The sequence below is a fragment of the Schistocerca serialis genome, chromosome 3 (assembly GCF_023864345.2).
Source record: "Schistocerca serialis cubense isolate TAMUIC-IGC-003099 chromosome 3, iqSchSeri2.2, whole genome shotgun sequence".
Lineage (NCBI taxonomy): Eukaryota > Metazoa > Arthropoda > Insecta > Orthoptera > Acrididae > Schistocerca > Schistocerca serialis.
The window spans coordinates 212,621,888-212,640,230 of NC_064640.1; the positions used below are offsets into that span (position 1 = coordinate 212,621,888).

General features: G+C 43.7%; 1 protein-coding gene across 1 annotated transcript in view; it reads right to left on the reverse strand.

Moving 5' to 3' along the window:
• The window catches only part of LOC126469933 (serine proteinase stubble), a 228,887-nt gene that overhangs the window by 45,254 nt on the left and 165,290 nt on the right, over positions 1-18,343 (reverse strand). Inside the window, exons 3-4 of the mRNA XM_050097331.1 lie at positions 6,163-6,373; positions 6,017-6,084 (exon numbers count right to left, since the gene is read on the reverse strand). Of these exons, the coding sequence (XP_049953288.1) occupies positions 6,017-6,084; positions 6,163-6,373 (279 nt within the window). The remainder of the gene's footprint in view (positions 1-6,016; positions 6,085-6,162; positions 6,374-18,343) is intronic.

The window sequence follows — 18,343 nt, forward strand, 5'->3', positions numbered from 1 at the left end:
AATTGCAATTTCGTTTTTTTTATGTGTAGCTGGAGTCAGCCCAAACAAATGCTACTGTTCAAATGTGTGTGAAATCTTACGGGACTTAACTGCTAAGGTCATCAGTCCCTAAGCTTACAAATTACTTAACCTAAATTATCCTAAGGACAAACACACACACCCATGCCCGAGGGAGGACTCGAACCTCCGCCGGGACCAGCCGCACAGTTCGTGACTGCAGCGCCTTAGACCGCCTTTTATTTTTTATTTATTTATTTATTTTGCATTTTGTTCGTTATTGATCGTTGTGTTTGGTCGTTGCGGACGTCGCAAGACATCCTGTTCAAGTTCGGTGGTTGATCCTTCTACTCAGTTTTTTATTACAGAGGCCAAACGGCTCTCTGACCGAACACGCTGAGCTACCGTGCCGGCTAACCGCACGGCTAAACCTGCGCGGCTAACAAATGCTACTCATCACGTCTTTCATGCGACGTCTAGTGCGGCCGGAAAGCGTCGGTTTGTTTTCCCTTTACAAACAAAACTATTTTTAAAGTGGAATTTCGCGTGTCCGTTCGATGGAGCGGTCACAAATTAGTCTACTGCGATATTCGTGTTATAAGTATGTATTAACAGGGACAATAAAACACGAAGGACAATCAGTATTCGGTCTGGAACTTCGCGACCGTTACGGTGGCAGGTTCGAATCCTGCCTCGGGCATGGATGTGTGTGATGTCCTTACGTTAGTTAGGTTTAAGTAGTTCTAAATTCTAGGGGACTGGTGACCTCAGCAGTTAAGTCTCATAGTGCTCAGAGCCATTTGAACCATTTTTGACAATCAGTACTGCAGCAGCGGCTCAGTAGTGGTACTGCATCGCAGTAGCAGTCCGCGAGGGCCAGGGCAGTGCCGTCGATGCTGGAGTAGGGGTTATTCTTCGTTTTTTTACTGTCTCTGTTAATACAGATCGACAAAGGAAATATCGCACCAGACTAATCCGGAACCGCTCTATCGAATGGGCACATAAAATTCCACTTTAAAGATCATTTTGTTTGTACTGTAAAACAAACCGACATTTTCCGTCGAAATTGGTAGTTGCATGAAAGGCGTGATGAGCAGTGTTCCAAGATGCTACTCCAGGCGGGTGTAAAATGAATGTGCGCAACAGAGAATAATAAACACTAAAAATGAATATTTGGCCCTGTCTGACTACCCCCTGAAGCAGATCTTAGGATCTCTTAATTCTACAAATTACAATCTAAACATACATGAATGATGAAGGCAACTAATCCTACTAAATGATAAATGTTGTTCTTGCTTATATATTTATTGTAGATTTAAAAAAAACCTTTATATTACAAAGTTTACATTTCCTAAGCAAAATTACTAATCAATTTGCCCAACTCTGCCCCTTATTATGTCTCCGCGGTCTAATCACAATAACGCGAAAAGACTGACATCATCTACGTACCAAACACTAGAAGACACTACTTACAAAGATGATCTACGATGGTGCGGAACCTCGGTGGAAATAAACTAACGTGATCACAGCTGTTTAGTTTTTATAGCCCTAATAAGCCGAAGCAATTTGTGATATCACCGTTTGTACTGCGTCTGGTGCGTCAAAGTGATGGTTCTCGTACTCGTCTGCGACGATGGAAGAACTCCAGCCACAAATAAACACTTTCAAACGCTAGGACGGAAGAATACGGTCCTCTGACTAACATACTCTAATACTGTCTTCTCCTCTCTGTGTTCTACAGACGAGAAACGCAAACTCCCATCCACAAGGACTGAGTTCAGATAACGTCTCAACGTAAGTACAGGCAGAATAAGTGCTCTCAATTCCTGAACGCTGAGAACTCAACAACGACCTCCACCCTCGTAATTCCGAAAACGAATCATATTCCCGAAACCGCGGACTATTCTCCCTCTCTACAGAGTCTTCCGAACGCCTACCAACCATATTTTAGTCCTTCGTCGTCCAGCGCGGAAAGTTTGAGAAGAAAAACCTATACTCGTACAATGGTACGCTTCTGAGTAAAAATCCTTGGAAATAACCCAGCCTGCATGGTTTCTGAGGTGCCGCTTCTTGGTTCCTCTCACCTACATCCAAGATTTTCAGCGTTCGGAAGTATTATCCGGTTATCCTTCCGGCCCCTACTACGAGTATAACAGCGGCCGGCCGTCACCCTATTGTGCTCCAGAGCTCAGGTGCCACGACGTCCGTCTAGCTACTTTCTGTGTTTAATCAGGACCAACACCTGTGCGGGCCTTCCACCCAGAGCTTGAGTTCTGCCTGCCGTTTCATCTCCACTGGCGTTCCAACCTCTACTAGTATAGGCAATCATTCATTACGCCGTTTTTATAATAAAGACACTCCGTCACCTTTCATGAAATAAGCGTTAACAATTATTTACAAGATATACGTGACAATGCCAGTCTCCTTTATATATTCATATATACGATGTACAGCCTGTCACATGATACCTAATTGTGTTTGTAGCTCATGGCAAAGTATGTGGATGAGTTCTTGTAAGGTGCGAAATTATAGCCACCTTACAGTGCTTATCTGGGATGACTCTAGCTACACATAGCAAAAACGATATTGCAAATATCTACCGACACACCAGAGAAAAAGTGCCTGGTGACTCATAGGGAGTTACCCTGTATAGATGCAATGGCAGTATCTGGAACCTTCCATAGGGCGCTCCCTGAGAGACATCAATAGAGATGGATGTGCTGACGCTGTACGACGCCTTCCATCTGTGTAGGGGAAGGTGACCGAGGTGAGGGGCGCTTATAGTGAGAAAGTGTAATGTGATGAACGTCTGTCAGTAAAGTCTCGTACAGATTATAAAAGTGTTGCCACTACACTTTTTATACATCCCATTTATTTTAGTAATAATAAATAAGAAGAAAGGACAGTAGCTGCTGCAGAGGCAACGCTCGCTTTTCATCTAGTAAGGAACCATCACTCCTACAGCTCCTACCACGTGTATTACATGTTGGATCGACAGCGCACTATATTGCTCCCGGTTTTTTAGAAAAGAAGTAGGGCAATTTTATGTGCGAACCAGCCCACGGCCCACGAGTCTATAGTGATCCATTCTTCCGGTCGACATCTACATCTACATCCACGCTCCGCAAGCGACCTGGCCGTGTGTGGAGGAGGGTACCTTGAGTACCTCTATCGGTTCTCCCTTCTATTCCAGTCTCGTATTGTTTGTGGAAAGAAAGATTGTCGGTATGCCTCTGTGTGGGCTCTAATCTCTCTGATTTTATACTTACGGTCTCTTCGCGAGTTATACGTAGGAGGGAGCAATATACTGCTTGACTCCTCGGTAAAGGTATGTACTCGAAACTTCAACAAAAGCCCGTACCGAGCTACTGACCGTCTCTCTTGCAAAAGTCTTCCACTGGAGTTTAACTATCATCTCTGTGACGCTTTCGCGATTACTAAGTGATCCTGTAACGAAGCGCGCTGCTCTCCGTTGGATGTTCTCTCTCTCTTCTATCAACCCTATCTGGCACGGATCCCACACCGGTGAGGGTATTCAAGCAGTGGACGAACAAGTGTACTGTAAACTACTTCCTTTGTTTTCGGACTGCATTTCCTTAGGATTCTTCCAATGAATCTCAGTCTGGCATCTGCTTTACCGACGATATGCTCATTGCAATTTAAAACAGTCCAAATGCCTGCTCCCAGATAATTTATGGAATTAACTGCTTCCAGTTGCTGACCTGCTATATTGTAGCTAAATGATAAAGGATCTTTCTTTCTGTGTATTCGCAGCACATTATACTTGCTGACATTGCGGTTCAGTTGCCATTCCCTGCACCATGCGTCAATTCGTTGCAGATCCTCCTGCATTTCAGTACAATTTTCCATTGTTACAACCTCTCGATGTACTACAGCATCATCCGCAAAAAACCTCAGTGAACTTCCGATGTTATCCACAAGGTCATTTATATATATTTTGAATAGCAACGGTCCTGCGACACTTCCCTGCGGCACACCTGAAATCACTCTTACTTCGGAAGACTTCTCTCCATTGAGAATGACATGCTGCGTTCTGTTATCTAGGAACTCTTCAATCCAGTCACACAATTAGTCTGATAGTCCATATGCTCTTACTTTGTTCATTAAACGACTGTGGGGAACTGTATCAAACGCCTTGCGGAAGCCAAGAAACACGGCACCTACCTAGGAACCCGCGTCTATGGCCCTCTGAGTCTCGTGGACGAATATCGCGAGCTGGGTTTCACACGATCGTCTATTTCGAAACCCGTGCTGATTCCTACAGAGTAGATTTCTAGTCTCCAGAAAAGTCATTATACTCGAACATAATACGTGTTCCAAAATTCTACAACGGATCGATGTTAGAGATATAGGTCTATAGTTCTGCACATCTGTTCGACGTCCCTTCTTGAAAACGGGGATGAACTGTGCCTTTTCCAATCTTTTGGAACGCTACGCTCTTCTAGAGACCTACGGCACACCGCTGCAAGAAGGAGGGCAAGTTCCTTCGCGTACTCTGCGTAAAATCGAACTGGTATCCCATCAGGTCCAGCGGCCTTTCCTCTTTTGAGCGATTATAATTGTTTCTCTATCCCTCTGTCGTCTGTTTCAGTATCTACCATTTTGTCATCTGTGCGAAAATCTAGAGAAGGAACTACAGTGCAGTCTTCCTCTGTGAAACGGCTTTGGAAAAAGACATTTACACTACTGGCCATTAAAATTGCTACACCACGAAGATGTCGTGCTACAGACGCGAAATCTAACCGACAGGGAGAAGATGCTGTGATATGCAAATTATTAGCTTTTCAGAGCATTCACACAAGGTTGGCGCCGGTGGCGACACCTACAACGTGCTGACATGAGGAAAGTTCCCAACCGATTTCTCACACACAAACAGCAGTTGACCGGCGTTGCCTGGTGAAACGTTGTTGTGATGCCTCGTGTAAGGATACGGAACGCCGTGCTGGATCCCAACGGCCTCGTATCACTAGCAGTCGAGATGACGGGCATCTTATCCGCGTCGCTGTAAAGGATCGTGTAGCCACGTCTCGATCCCTGAGTCAACAGATGGGGACGTTTCCAAGACAACAACCATCTGCACCAACAGTTCGACGACGTCTGCAGCAGCATGGACTATCAGCTCGAAGACCATGGCTGCGGTTACCCTTGACGCTGTATCACAGACAGGAGCGCCAACGACGAATCTGGGTGCACGAATGGCAAAACGTAATTTTTTCGGATGAATTCAGGTTCTGTTTACAGCATCATGATGGTCGCATCCGTGTTTGGCGACATCGCGGTGAGCGCACATTGGAAGCGTGTATTCGTCATCGCCATACTGGCGTATCACCCGGCGTGATGGTACGAGGTGCCATTGGTTACACGTCTCGGTCACCTCTTGTTCGCATTGACGGCACTTTGAACAGTGGACGTTACATTTCAGATGTGTTACGAGCCGTGGTTCTACCCGTCATTCAATCCCTGCTAAACCCTACATTTCAGCAGAATAATGCACGACCACATGTTGCAGGTCCTGTACGGGCCTTTCTGGATACAGAAAATGTTCGACTGCTGCCTTAGTCAGCACATTCTCCAGATCTCTCACCAATTGAAAACGTCTGGTCAATGGTAGCCGAGCAACTGGCTCGTCACAATACACCAGTCACTATTCTTGATGAACTGTGGTATCGTGTTGAAGTTGCATGGGCAGCTGTACCTGTACACGCCATCGAAGCTCTGTTTGACTCAATGCCCAGGCGTATCAAGGCCGTTATTACGGCCAGAGGTGGTTGTTCTGGGTAGTGATTAGTGATTTCTCAAGATCTATGCACCCAAATTGCGTGAAAATGTAATCACATGTCAGTTCTAGTATAATATATTTGTCCAATGAATACCCGTTTATCATCTGCATTTCTTCTTGGTGTAGCAGTTTTAATGGCCAGTAGTGTAGTATTGCGGCCTTTAGTTTGACATCTTGCAGTTCCTTTTGGTGAATGGTTTCGAAGGGAAATGAGCTTACCTATACTGGTAACGTCTAGTAGCTGGTTATTCCTGTGGTCTATATCCTCCCTGCGTGACGGGAGCCCGCTAGGCGAAGCCGGCAGGAAAGAGGCGGAAGGCGGCAGCGGCGGAGGCAGCTTGGGTGGGGGCGGGGGCGGCGGCGGCGGCGGGGGCGGCGGGTGCGAGTGGTGCGCGGGCACGCAGCACGTGAAGAGCAGGTCGGCCACCACGTCGAGCGGCCCTCCGGACGAGCTGCAGCCGGGCGTCAGCTGGCCGCCCACCAGCCAGCAGGTGAAGGTCAGCGTGCAGCGGTACGCCGCCGCGTTGTGGCGGCACGAGCTCGGGTATCCCAGCAGCGACGACAGCAACCGCCCGCCTGCCGATACAAAACATTTTAAAGTACTTTAGGATTGAAAGCCACGAACGAAGTAGCGGGGTGAGGTTCACGCTGGAGGCACGGCACACATCCAGCCAGTCTCACGAGACCCCTAAAATCAGCAGTCGCCCGACTTTGTCAGATCTTCACCCATACCATTACGACATTTGCCACTCGCGCTATGCATCAGACTTGAAACAACACAAGGGGCTACCCCCAGAGTAAATCTTTGCCTTCAGTAATCTTTAAGATACAGTAAGGTGACCGAAGTCTTATCGATATACACATATACAGATGGCGGCAGTATCGCGTGCGTTATGTATAAAAGGGCAGTGCACCGGCGGGCCTGTCATTTGCACTCCAGTAACTCATGTGGAAAGGTTTTCGACGTGATTATGACAGCACGACCGGAATTAACAGACTCTGAACGCAGAACAGCAGTTGGAGGTAGACACATGGGACGTTTCATTTCGGAAATTGTTAGGGAATTTAATATTCCGAGGTCCACAGTGTCAAGAGTGTGCCAAGAATACCAAATTTGAGCCATCATCTCTCACCACGGCCAACACAATGGCCGACGGCCTTCACTTAACGGTCGAGAGCAGCGGCGTTTGCGTAATTGTTAGTGCATTACATTACACTAATACTTGTTCCTTAGAGCGTGAATGTGGTTGGTTGGTTGTTTTTGGGAAGGAGACCAGACAGCGAGGTCATTGGTCTCATCGGATTAGGGAAGGACGGGGAAGGAAGTCGGCCGTGACCTTTGAAAGGAACCATCCCGGCATTTTCCTGGAGCGATTTAGGGAAATCACGGAAAACCTAAATCAGGATGGCCGGACGCGGGATTGAACCGTCGTCCTCCCGAATGCGAGTCCAGTGTCTAACCACTGCGCCACCTCGCTCGGTCGTGGATATGACATTTCGTAATAATGTAATGATGTGGAATGTGTAGGTTTAACATAAATTGTCTTTTCACGGTACAGTCTTTTTTTTAACTATTACAGTTACTACTTCACGCACTTTGCTGTTATTTTTGAATTGTTATGGGTTATTAATAACAAATTTCATAAGTGAATATATGTATTGCGAAGGCACTGTGAATATCCCGAGTTCCTTAAATAATTGCACCATGACATCTACTATTTCTTCCAGATTTAATAGAATCCTTCTTTTCGTCTTCCCATTCTTCTCCATCCCTTTTCAACAATTTGGTTTGGTGTCGTGTTCCAGTTCCAGTCATTCCACTCACTTCCTTTCCTAAACATTCTCCCTCATAAAACCAAAACCATCTGTCGCCTTCCAGCTTTCAGCAAACCCGCAACTACTGCTTACTTCGTCCTCCAAATCACCAAATCTCACTTCTCATCCAACCCTACAATCTCGTAGTCACGAACCTATACAGCAGCAGTCTCGTCAACAACGGAAAATCAGTGGAACACCTTAGTCTATGCAGCCATCAACGCATCTTTTACATAAAAAACACAAACAACTTATCTTCATTTTAATTTAAAAGTGCTGTGTCATAGAGCACCACTAAATTTTTAAATAATTTAAAACTGTTAGCCTTAAAAGTAATTATTGTTAATAACTTGAATAAAAAGTATTAATATTCCACGCCGGCCGCTGTGGCCGAGCGGTCCTAGGAGCTTCAGCCTGGAGCCGCGCTGCTGCTACGGTTGCAGGTTCGATTCCTGCCTCGGGCATGGATGTGTGTGATGTCCTTAGGTTAGTTAGGTTTAAGTAGTTCTAAGTCTAGGGGACTGATGACCTCAGATGTTAAGTCCTATAGTGCTCAGAGCCATTTGAATCATTTTTTAACGTTCCACAATAATATTTACTAGTTCGTTATGATCCGGCTTTCAGCCTCTTAGGCCATCGTCTGGTAACTTAAGTTCTCTGACGCTGGCCGAAGAAGCTGAAAGCCAGTTCATAACGAACTAATAAATATCATAGTGGAACAGTAATACTTTGTTTTCAAGTTATTAGTATGTCTATTTTCCTTCAAAAGCCGACAGAATGTTCCATAAACATTAGCAAAAGTTTTTGTTACCGATGATAGTCGCCATCCCACTTGAGCAGGATCATGGGAATTGAATGCTAAAACAAAACAAAAAAGACTGATGACTATTCTCCCATCATCTTCCCACTACCTGTGTTTCGTGACAAATTGCGATAATTTTAAAATATGAACTTTTTTGTTCAACTTATAGCCGTTTGTAGGGGATGGAGGCAGGTCCCATGTTCGAGAGAGGATAAGTGGGTAAATAATGAGCTGTAATTGGACGAGCTTAACGTAGTTGACGTATGTTTTAACTTCTCGCCATTTTAATTAGCTGCAATAGGTTTATTTTTTATAATATACTACCTCATTTTAATAGGAAGAAGCGTATACGTTGCGCCAGCTTCATACGTCTATTCACGTGAGTGACATTGTAACACATTTTGAGCAAATAACAGAATTTTTTGGAAAATTATCGTCTCTGGGAGTTACAGCTTAAATTCCGGAAAAGAAGTATTAGCCATAAAAAATTTCTGAGCTCTATACTGTCGCATAAGAAACGATACTAATAAATGTTCGCAAATCAGTAAAGGAGAAAACTTACGTAACACTACTATCAGAAAAGTACACAGAGCACTAAAACGTATTTTTGCGCATACCTTTATAATTAACTACTTAATGAAAGTAGCAGTGCAAGAGAGAAACAGTAGACAGAGACTATCTGTGACACAGCTTAAGGAAGATGCAGTCTTTGGGAGATACGCAAAAATGAACACATCATAAAAGCAAACAGATAAAAAATGGCTCTTAGCATTATGGGACTTAACTGCTGAGGTCATCAGTCCTCTAGAACTTAGAACTACTTAAACCTAACTAACCTAAGGACATCACACGCATCCATGCCCGAGGAAGGATTCGAACCTGCGTCCGTAGCGGTCGCGCGGCTCCAGACTGTAGGGCCTAGAACCGCTCGGCCACCCTGGGCGGCTGCAAACAGATAGTCAAATGCGTATTTCATATCGGTTTAAGCAAAGAAGTCGAAAATTTTACCAATGTGGCAACTCCAGTTCAAACAACATTAAATATTCCTGAATCTTACGAACAAGTACTGCGGTGGGAAAACCTTTAACAGCTCGACCTTACGGAATTTTACTCAGAGCTTTGAGATACTTTCTACTTTTTATACAATGCATGAACCTACTACGTGGGATATGAAATATACCTTTCCGGTGGGTCAGAATATGTTACTCGGCTATTTGACTTATTGTGAATGCGCAGCATTTTGGGAAGTTGCTCTCATTCAACTGAGATTATAAACAAAGGTTTGCTCGTTCCTCTATGGAGCAGCTCCTTCGGTAGGTTCTGCTAATTTGTTGGCCCACTAAGCCACAAAAGACGTTTTTGTTTTCTCATTAGTTATGAATGAAAGCCGGCCGGTGTGGCCGGGCGGTTCTAGGCGCTTCAGTCTGGAACCGCGCGACCGTTACGGTCGCAGGTTCGAATCCTGCCTCGGGCATGGATGTGTGTGATGTCGTTAGGTTAGTTAGATTTAAGTAGTTCTAAGTTCTAGGGGACTGATGACCTCATATGTTTAGTCCCATAGTGCTCAGAGCCATTTGAACCATACGATTGAAAGACAGGTATCTTGTTAAATATCACTTACGTTAGAAACTCACAAAAAATGGAGTGATTATTTTTAGTTGGTGCTATCTACTTTCGGAGCAAGTGCGGCTCCACTGACACTTTGCGCGGAAGGAATCGAGAAGTCAGGAACTCCGAGTAGCGACAGGGAAACCGTGACACACAAGTTGCCTCAGTCGTGAACGACGGCGAACGCCAAGCGAGAAAAACTTGGCTGCAGTAATGCAGTTGAGCAGGTATTCCGTGACATTCCTTTTTAGCGAAGGCTTCACTTTCTGTCACAACTTCTGAGAACTTCGCAGCTCTTCCTATGGCACACACCATACCTCGTAGTGGGCGTTGGGAATTTATTCGCAGCCAATACACAATGAGTGAAGTACTCGAATATCGTGTACAGTTTTTTGAACTCTTTTCAATACACCGTTGCAGACGGCATTTAATTTCGTCTGCTACTCTTGCATTATTACACGTCACCTTTGTCAAACAAACTGTGATGACGTCATGATAAGAAATAGTACAGGGATTTCAAAAGAACTATTTTAATACACTGCTAAAAATAATGTCCAGATTAGACTCGTACAGTATGTATGAACATCTACATCTACATCTACATCTACATAGATACTCTGAAAATCACATTTAAGTGCCTGGCAGAGGGTTCATCGAACCACCTTCACAATTCTCTATTATTCCAACCTAGTATAGCGCGCGGAAAGAATGAACACCTATATCTTTCTGTAAGAGCTCTGAATTCCCTTAATTTATCGTGATGATCGTTCCTCCCTATGTAGATCGGTGTCAACAAAATATTTTCGCATTCGGAAGAGAAAGTTGGTGATTGGAATTTCGAGAGAAGATTCCGTCGCAACGAAAAACGCCTTTCTTTTAATGATGTCCAGCCCAAATCCTGTATCATTTCTGTGACACTCTCTCCCATATTTCGCGATAATACAAAACGTGCTGCCTTTCTTTGAACTTTTTCGATGTACTCCGTCAGTCCTATCTGGTAAGGATCCCACACCGCGGAGCAGTATTCTAAAAGAGGACGGACAAGCGTAGTGTAGGCAGTCTCCTTAGTAAGTCTTATGTTTTGTAAGTACCCTGCCAAGAAAACGCAGTCTTTGGTTAGCCTACCACAGAACATTTTCTATGTGTTCCTTCCAATTTAAGTTGTTCGTAATTGTAATTTCTAGGTATTTAGTTGAATTTACGGCTTTTAGATTAGACTGATTTATCGTGTAACGGAAGTTTAACGAGTTCCTTTTAGCACTCATGTCAATGACCTCACACTTTTCGTTGTTTAGGGTCCACTACAACTTTTCGCACCATTCAGATATCTTTTCTAAATCGTTTTGCAGTTTGTTTTAATCTTCTGATGACTTTATTAGTCGATAAACGACAGCGTCATCTGTAAACAACCGAAGACGGCTGCTCAGGTTGTCTCCCAAAACGTTTATATAGATAAGGAGCAACAAAGGATCTATAACACTACCATGGGGAACGCCAGAAATCACATAAGTTTTACTCGATGACTTTCCGTCAGTTACTACGAACTGTGACCTCTCTGAGAGGAAATCACAAATCTAGTCATATAACTGAGGACGATACTCCATAAGCACGCTATTTCACTACGAGCCGCTTGTGTGGTACAGTGTCAAAAGCCTTCCGGAAATCCAGAAATACGGAATCGATCTGAAATCCCTTGTCAATAGCACTCAACACTTCATGTGAATAAAGAGCTAGTTGTGTTTCACAGGAACGATGTTTTCTAAGCCTATGTTGACTGTGTGTCAATAGACCGTTTTCTTCGAGGTAATTCATAATGTTCGAACACAATATATGTTCCAAAATCCTGCTGCATATCGACGTTAACAATATGGGCCTGTACTTTAGTGAATTACTCCTACTACCTTTCTTGAATATTGGTGTGACCTGTGCAATTTTCCGGTCTTTGGGTAAGGATCTTTCGTCAAGCGAACGGTTGTATATGGTTGTTAAGTATGGAGCTAATGCATCACCATTCTCCGAAAGGAACCTAATTGGTATACAATCTGGACCAGAAGTCTTTGATGCTCGTTATTAACTCAGGATTATTGCTTCACTACTCCGAGGATATTTACTTCTACGTTACTCGTGTTGGCAGCTGTTCTCGATTCGGATTCTGGAATGTTTACTTCGTCTTCTTTTGTGAAGGCATTTCGGAAGGCTGTGTTTAGTAACTCTGCTTTGGCAGCACTGTCTTTGACAGTATCTCCATTGATATCGCGCAGAGAAGGCATTGATTGTTTCTTACCGCTAACATACTTCACATAGGACCAGAATTTCTTTGGATTTTCTGCTAGGTTTCGAGACAATGTTTCGTTAAGGAAACTGTTATAAGCATCTCGCATTCAAGTCCGCGCTAAATTTTGAGCTTCTGTAAAAGATCGCCAATCTTGGGGATTTTGCGTCTGTTTAAATACTGCGTGTTTGTTTCGTTATTTCTGTAACAGTGTTCTAACCAGTTTTGTGTACCAAGGAGGATCAGCTCCGTCGTTTGTTAATTTATTTGGTATAAATATCTCAATTGCTGCCCATACTATTTCTTTGAATTCAAGCCACATCTGGTCTGCACTTATATTATTGGTTTGGAATGAGTGGAGATTGTCTCTCAGGAAGGCTTCAAGTGAATTTTTATCTGCTTTTTTGAATAGGTATATTTTTCGCTTATTTTTCGAGGATTTGGGGATTACAATATTCAGTCTCGCTAAGAGAACCCTGTGTTCACTAATCCCTGAATCGGTTTTGATGCTCGTTACTAACTCAGGTTTATTTGTTGATAAGAGGTCAAGTGTGTTTTCACAAGCGTTTAGTATTCGTGTGGGTTCATGAACTAACTGCTCGAAATAATTTCATTGTGACCATTGCCCATCACGAGGTTGTGTGCTGCCTGGTGGCGCTGAAGGTACGTGACACGGGAAGAGAAGTATATGAGCGGAGCAGAGACGAATAGGGATTCATTCTAGCGACGATAACTGGCCCAAATGCGGAAATCCACCGAATTAAGCGACTTTGAAAAAAACCAGACTGCTATGGCCCAGTGCCTGGCTGCGAGTATCCCCGAAACAGCGAAGCTGGTTAGTTAGTTTGTTAGTTACGTGTTCCATTGATCAATAGCACGGAAAAACCGTTATGATGTGGAACGTGTCAAATGCACAAGAAATGTGCACAGGAAACAAGTTTTTGTTGTTGGTATACCTAGATATTTCTATTATCTATCCAATTCCCTTAGATGGCACAAAATGCATATATTATATCTCCAGATTTATTTACTCATATTCAAGACTTCATCTATTGTATAGAAGGAGTTGTCAAGGAGGTATGATTTCAATTTGTTTTTGAAACTATTACTGCTGTCTGTCAGACATTTTAACTCATCTGGTAGTTTATCAAAAAGTTTTATAGCAGCATGGCTGGTTCAAATGGCTCTGAGCACTATGGGACTTAACATCTATGGTCATCAGTCCCCTAGAACTTTGAACTACTTAAACCTAACTAACCTAAGGACATCACACAACACCCAGTCATCACGAGGCAGAGAAAATATAGCAGCATATTTTACCCCTTTCTGTGCCAAAGATAGGTTAAGTAAAGGATAGTGTAGGTCTTTCTTTTTTCTGGTATTGTAATCATGAATGTCGCTGTTGATTTTAAACTGGTACATGTTGTTGAGAAAAAATTTCATTACTGAGTAAATGTACTGTGAAGCAGTTGTAAGAATTCCTAACCTTTTAAACAGATGCCTACAGGATGTGCGACTATGAACCCCACACATTATTCTACCTGTTTTCTTTTAAGCAATGAATACCTTTTGCCTAAGTGTTGAGCTGCTCCAGAATATTATTCCGTATGACATCAGAGAGTGGAAGTATGCAAAGTATTTTAGCTTACTAATTTCTACATCCTCAAAATTGGCAATTATCCTGATTGCAAAAGTTGCTAAACCTAGTCGCTTTAGGAGATCCAAAATATGAATTTTCCAATTAAGATTCTCATCTATATGTACACCAAAAAACTTAGTATGCTCTACCTTGGCTACTGACTTCTTTTGATGTGTTATGTTTATTGACGGAATTATACTTTCTGCAGCAGAAAATTGGATGTGCTGTGTTTTTTCAAAGTTCAGAGCAAGCCCTTTCGCAGAAAACCGATTAATAACTTTTCCAAAGACCTTATTTGTATCATTTTCTATCGGACTTTCTTTTACTGGATTAATAATTATGCTTGTATTATCAGCAAACAGTGTGAGTTCAGCATCTTGCTTCACATAAGAAGGAAGGTCATTCAAATATAGCAAGAACGGGAGAGGACCCATGATCGAACCTTGTGGAACACCTAATGTAATTTCACCCCAGTTAGATGAAGTGGCAAACTCCTTTGAATCACTTGAAGCACATAAAGACACTTTTTGCTTCCTATTCTGTAGATATGACTTAAACCACTCATATGCTGTTCCATTTATACCATAGAATTGTAATTTCTCTAACATAATGTCATGGTTCACACACTCAAATGCTTTGGATAAGTCACAGAATATTCCTACTGGTGACATTTTACTATTTAAAGACTCTATTATGTGGACAGTGAAATTGTATAGTGCTGTCTCAGCAGAAGAGCATTTCTGAAATCCGAACTGTGATTTATTAAGTACCCCATTACTGTTGAGATGGCTAACCACTCTTGAGTACATTACTTTCTCAAAGATTTTTGAAAATGCTGTAAGCAAGGATGCTTGCAGGTAATTGTTGACATCTGTGGTTTCCCTCTTTTTGTAGAGTCGGCTGCCCGCGTGCTGCCGTCGTGAGCACGTGTGGAAAGTGGTTGAAGAGTGTTGAAATTACGAGTAGGTGACAAGAAGTTGGACGTCCACACCTCGTCACAGAACATAGGAAGGATAGCCCGCGATCTGTGGCAAATCTGACATAAAGTACGGTGTTGGCACAGGCACAAGTGTTTTGGAGCACACCGTTCAGCGCAGTGTTGAACATGGTGTTCCGCAATAGAGGACCGCTACGTGTTCCCATGTAGACTCACCGAACAACATCGTCAATTAGGATTACAGTGTGCACGGTATCATCGAGACTGGACCGTGGATCGATGGTATCGTGCCGCCTGGTCGGATGAATTCCGTTTATTGTTAAATCAGGTCGATAGTCGTGTCTACATACGCCGTCATCCAGGCTCGCCACTGACGCAAGCCGGTGGGAGCAGTATTATGTTTTGGGGGACAGTCACCTGAGCTTCCATGGGACCTGCGCTACTATTCTAAGGCACTGTGACAGCTGTGGATTACGTGTACGTTATTAGGCACCACCTGTAACCCCTTATGACTGACGTCTTCCTCAACAGCGATGGCATCTTACAGCAGCATATCTGTCCGTGACAGAAGGTCAGAGTCGTGTTGCAATGGTTTGAGGAGAATGAATGTGAACTCAAGTTGATGTCTTGGCCATCAAATTCAGCTTATCTGAATCAGATGAAAGCCAACTGGGACGCTATCGAGGGCCAGCTCCGTGCCCACTAACCAACCGCCCGTAAATTACGGGAAGTGTGTGCCCTATGCGTAGGCATCCACATCTCCATCTACATGGTTACTCTGCAATTCACACTTAAGTGCCTGGCAGAGGGTTCAGCGAACCATTTCCATACTACTTCTCTACCATTTCACTCTCAAATGGTGCGTGGGAAAAAGAAACACCTTAATCTTTCCGTTCGAGCTCTGATTTCTCTTATTTTATTATGATTACCATTTCTCCCTACGTAGGTGGGAGACAACAAAATATTATGCATTCGGAAGAGAAAGTTGGTGACTGAAATTTCGTCAATAGATCTCCACGCAAAGAAAACCGTCTTCGTTTCAGTGACTGCCACCCCAACTCGCGTATCATATCAGTGACACTCTCACCCCTACTGCGCGGTAACACGAAACGAGCTGCCCTTCTTTGCACTTTTTCGATGTCCTCCGTCAATCCTACCTGGTAAGGATCCCATACCGCGCAACAATATTCCAGCAGAGGACGGACAAGTGTGATGTAGGCTGTCTCTTTAGTGGGTTTGTCTTCTAACTGTTCTGCCAACGAAGCGCAGTCTTCCCCACAATATTATCAAATGGTTCAAATGGCTCTGAGCACTATGGGACTTAACTTCTGAGGTCATCAGTCCCCTAGAACTTAGAACTACTTAAATCTAACTAACCTAAGGACAATACACACATCCATGCCCGAGGCAGGATTCGAACCTGCGACCGTAGCGGTCGCGCGGTTCCAGACTATAGCGCCTAGAACCGCTCGGCCACACTGGCCGGCCAAAATATTATCTACGTGGGCTTCCCAATTTAAGTTGCTTGTAACTGTAATTCCTAGGTATTTAGTCGAGTTGACAGCCCTTAGATTTGTGCGATTTATCGTATACCCAAAATTTATCGGGTTTCTTTTAGAATCCGTGGGGACGACCTCGCACTTTTCTTTGTTTAGTGCTAATTGCCACTTTTCGCACCATACAGAAATTCTCTCTAGATCATTTTGTAATTGGAATTGATCGTCTGATGATTTTATTAGACGGTAAATTACAACGTCATCAGCAAACAATCTAAGGGGGCTGCTCAGATTATCACCTAGATCATTTATATAAATCAGGAGCAGTAAAGGGCCTATGACACTACCTTGCGGAACGCCAGATATCACTCCCGTTCTACTCGATGATTTACCGTCTTTCACTACTAACTGTGACCTTTCTGAGAGGAAATCACGAATCCAGTTATACATCTGAGACGATACTCCATATGCACGCAATTTGATTACTAGTCGATTGTGAGGAACGGTATCAAAAGCCTTCTGGAAAACTAGGAATATGGAATCGATCTGAGATCCCCTGTTGACAGCACTCATTACTTCATGGGCATAAAGAGCTATCTGTGTTGCACAATAACGATATTTTCTGAATCTGTGTTGGTTATGTATCAATAAGTCATTTTCTTCAAGGTGATTCATAAAGTTCGAGTACAGTATATGCTCCAAAAATTGAGGTCAGTGATATGGGTCTGTAATTCAATGGGTTACTCCTATTTCCTTTCTTGAATATTGGTGTGGCCTGTGCTACTTTCCAGTCTTTAGGAACAGACCTTTCGTCAAGTGAGCGGTATACTTTGACCATACCTCATCAATTAAATCCGCATCTCTATCGAGATCTGGTGAGGAGGAAGGAATTAGGGGCCAATTTCAGTCAGTTTCTTTCTATTCCATTACTCGGTAATGTACAACTTCTTTCCAGTCTAATACTTGACTGGTCATACCGTCGCAAAAAGAGAGGAAAAGCACAAGAGCAGCACGTAAATCGCTTGTTTATTTGCCTTACTAAAACTTCGCTTTACAGCGTCAGACTATGTCACGCTCCCGTCTTCTTTATCCGTCAAAACAGCATTTGGCCTACTAGCCAGCAGTGCGCTGGGTACAAAGTAGCGGTGAACCGGATTCGGTCCGCACCCGCTGCTTGGAATCGGATGGAGGTCTAGCCGCGACGGCCAACTTGGGCGTGGCTTCTTGGCGACTTTCCAGTCACGTATGTGTGAATGCTTCTCTCCTTTCATATTTGCTCGGTGAATTCGCAGTTCGATGACAAAAGAAATTTACACTAGGACAACGTTGACGGAACGTGCCGTTGTTAACCTGAAGTAGTCTAGCCAAATCACGAAACTCAAGGATGGGTGGAATGATTCAAACGCAGCTCCTCTCAAAAATACAATGTTTCAATGTCCGTGTCTGTAAGGAGTACGATGCAGTGGTACTTCGGACGTGCATCCGCCGATACCAGGCTAGCGATTTTCGATGAAATGTCTCCCCTGTACGGGAATTACAGAAAGTATACCATTTCAGGTTAATGACACATGGACGACGACCTATGGAAGTCTGCGTCTGGCCACGAAGCCCGCACTAGTAGCCGAAATTGTTAAGGCTACCGCCCGGGACAAGCGGAAGATCCGGGTTTGTGTCCCGGTCCAGCACAAATTTCCAAAGTAGTCATTCCAGTATGTAGTTGGAGGTTGTCCATATTCGCAACTGCGAATACATTTTTCCTGTTGTTGTTGCAGTTTTCAGTGCAAAGACTGGTTTGATGCAGCCATCCATGCTACTCTATCCTGCGCAAGCCTCTTCATCTCCGAGTAACTGCTGCAACCTACAGCCTTCTGAATCTGCTTACTGTATTCATCTCTTGGTCGCCCTCTACGATTCTTACCCCTCGCACTTCCCTCAAGTACTAAACTGGTGATCCCTTGATGCCTCAGAATGTGTCCT